Here is a 2,483-nt window from a genome sequence, read left to right as displayed (position 1 = left end):
CACTCACCCTGTTATATTTTCTTTATACCTCTATTTAAATGTACGTTTATTTTTGTTTTCTCATTGTCACACACTGAATATAAGCTCCATGACAAAAGCGACCCAGGATCTGTCCCCGTGTCACCAGCGCCTAGAAGAAACAGCGTCTGATCCCATTGCTGTTCAGTAAGAATTTGAATAGTGGCTGGCTGGAGTTTGGGGAGGGTCGCTCAGGCGGCAGCCGCTTGAGCCACCCAGAAATGCGAAACCGAATCAGCCCGCACATAGGAGTGCGGCCACTTTCTCTGGCCCCACGGAGCTGAAAACTAAAGCAGCACTGACTGCAGGAGTCAGGGATCCGAGTTCCCCACCCCAAACTTTTCCAGACCGGAAGCAGCGGGAGGCGTTTCCGGAGGTGGAGACAGCTGGCGGCGGAAACGCCGCTGAGACTGGCAGCTGTGGTGGGGACGTTGCCACGGGGCTCAGTGCCTGTGAGTGCTCACCACCCCACTAGTTCCCGACCTCGCAGCCTCCCTCCCAGCCCACCCATCTCCCCGGGGTGGAATCTCGGGCCCCAGGCGAGTCGGCTGGGTGTTCCGCGCTCCCCTCCGACGGCTTGGTCTGTGTTTGAGGGTTGCCCTGACAACAGTCACTTCCGGGGGCGGGACTGGGTGAATCCCTGGGGCAGGCGCGGGAGGAGACTGGCTGCTCGTTTCTCGACAGCACCTGCTTCTGGGAGTGGGTTGCCAAGTCTACGCGTACGGTAGGTTAACCCCGCCCCCTCAGATTTGGACCCCAAGCTGGCGGCCCCTCTGATTCTCTTTCTTTGTTGCTCCTAGCAACAGGTACTTCCGGGAGCGAGTGCCGTTTCCCTCGCACCGCAGGCGCTGGAGCCGTAGGTTCCGGCCTCTAAAGACCGGTTGTCCGTCGTGGCTGCTGGCCCCTCGAGTTCCCGTGGGCCGCGCATCCCAGGCCTTCTCGCCTCCTCGGCGGGGCCTCCGGTGCCGCCATGGTTCTGCTGCACGTGAAGCGGGGCGACGAGAGCCAGTTTCTGCTTCAGGCTCCGGGGAGCACGGAGCTGGAGGAGCTCACGGTGCAGGTGGCCCGGATCTACAACGCGCGGCTCAAGGTGCAGCGCCTGTGTTCAGGTGGGCCCCGAGGCGCGGCGAGTCTGCGGGCCGGGTCTGTGGGGCCCGAGCCAGGGCAGGGTGGGCTCCTGGGCCGCGCAGGGCCCCGGAGGGAGAAGAAACGGGCCATTTGGGACTGAGGGAGTTGGGCAGACCCACAAGGCTTTCTCCGGCCGTCTGGGGGGCGAGGGTCAAGTGTGCGAATATTTGTGAAGACGTGCAGTTGCAGGGCTTGAAATGGGACACGGTGGTTCACCAGAGATGCACAAAGAGCCTGCTTACAGGAGAGCCGCGAGAGAGGCCAAGTGCGCGCCCAAGGGGCTCGGAGCCAGGATTGGGGGGCTGGGAGGAACACACTCGAAATAGACGGGTAGGGAGGGAAGAGCACCGGGAGGGAGCCGAAAGACTGGGCCGAAGAGCAGGTGTAGTGGAATTCAACAAATGTAAGATGGGGAGCGATCGCTGGCCGTTTTTAAAAGATGAATTCACTCTTTGGACACTTCCGACGGAGAGCTTTAACGGTGAACCACCCAGCTTTGGGACGGCCCCTCAAGGCTGAGAAGACAGTAACGAGCCTTGGTGACCTTCCTCTCCAGGAAACACAGCCCTGTTTCTCAGAGTACAGCATTTTGGTCACCCTATTCTCAGCACTCGAGAGCAGGGCCGTCCAAGGACATTTACCATCGCGATGGGAGTGTCCCGTGTTTGTGCTATCCAGTAAGGTATCCACTAGCCACATGCGGCCGGTGAGCATTTGAAATACGGCTAATGCAGCCCAGGAACTGCATTTTTAATTTTTCGTTTCATTTTAATTACATTTAGTCAAGCGCAGCTAGTATCTACCTCATTAGACAGCACAGAACTTGACATGATGATACTCCATATATAGTCTAGGATGTTGAGTGTTTTTATAATTATAATGTGATTTTTGTACCGTGGAGAACTTCTTAACGGTCATGGTTTTACCTTTATGAGGCAGACATATAGTTTCTTAGTTACAGTTTCTTAGTACTGATTCCAAAACAAGCTTAATATTAAATGTTATTTTAAAATTAAAACATTTAGGGAGAAAAGCGACTCAACTTATTTTTATAAAATTATCAGTTGAAAATATACCGACTGTTAAGTCACGTTAGTGAACTTGGAATTCATAAATTTATTCTATAGTCGCCATTGTCAGCTGTGGTTCAGACAGGCCCCAGGGCTCTGCCAGATGAAAACAAGGATGAAGGAGACCAGCTGCTTGGCTCCCAGAGGCTTGGAGTCTGCTGGGGAGAACTCCATTCAGTCACACTGCTTCATAGCACTGTATTCACAGCCTACCTGGTGTCCTCGCCGCATTATAGGAAGACACAGATCCCCTCTTCTTGTTAAGGA

At 54.8% G+C, this 2,483-nt stretch overlaps 1 protein-coding gene across 3 annotated transcripts in view; it reads left to right on the top strand.

The window, feature by feature from the left end:
* The first annotated feature begins 403 nt into the window (after positions 1–403).
* Positions 404–2,483, top strand: part of CFAP298 (cilia and flagella associated protein 298) — a 7,651-nt gene continuing 5,571 nt past the window's right edge. Inside the window, exons 1-2 of one of the 3 annotated variants that reach the window (XM_025039516.1) lie at positions 404–470; positions 819–1,127. In XM_025039516.1, the coding sequence (XP_024895284.1) occupies positions 989–1,127 (139 nt within the window). In that variant the 5' untranslated portion in view covers positions 404–470; positions 819–988. Of the gene's footprint in view, positions 471–635; positions 743–818; positions 1,128–2,483 lie in introns of those variants that run through there. The other 2 variants (XM_006920967.3, XM_015596761.2) reach the window with 2 other exon arrangements.

The sequence above is a fragment of the Pteropus alecto genome, unplaced genomic scaffold (assembly GCF_000325575.1).
Source record: "Pteropus alecto unplaced genomic scaffold, ASM32557v1 scaffold3, whole genome shotgun sequence".
In the NCBI taxonomy this organism is placed as follows: domain Eukaryota; kingdom Metazoa; phylum Chordata; class Mammalia; order Chiroptera; family Pteropodidae; genus Pteropus; species Pteropus alecto.
The sequence above is the reverse complement of the archived record's forward strand: the minus strand, read 5'-3'. Positions and strand labels throughout refer to the sequence as shown.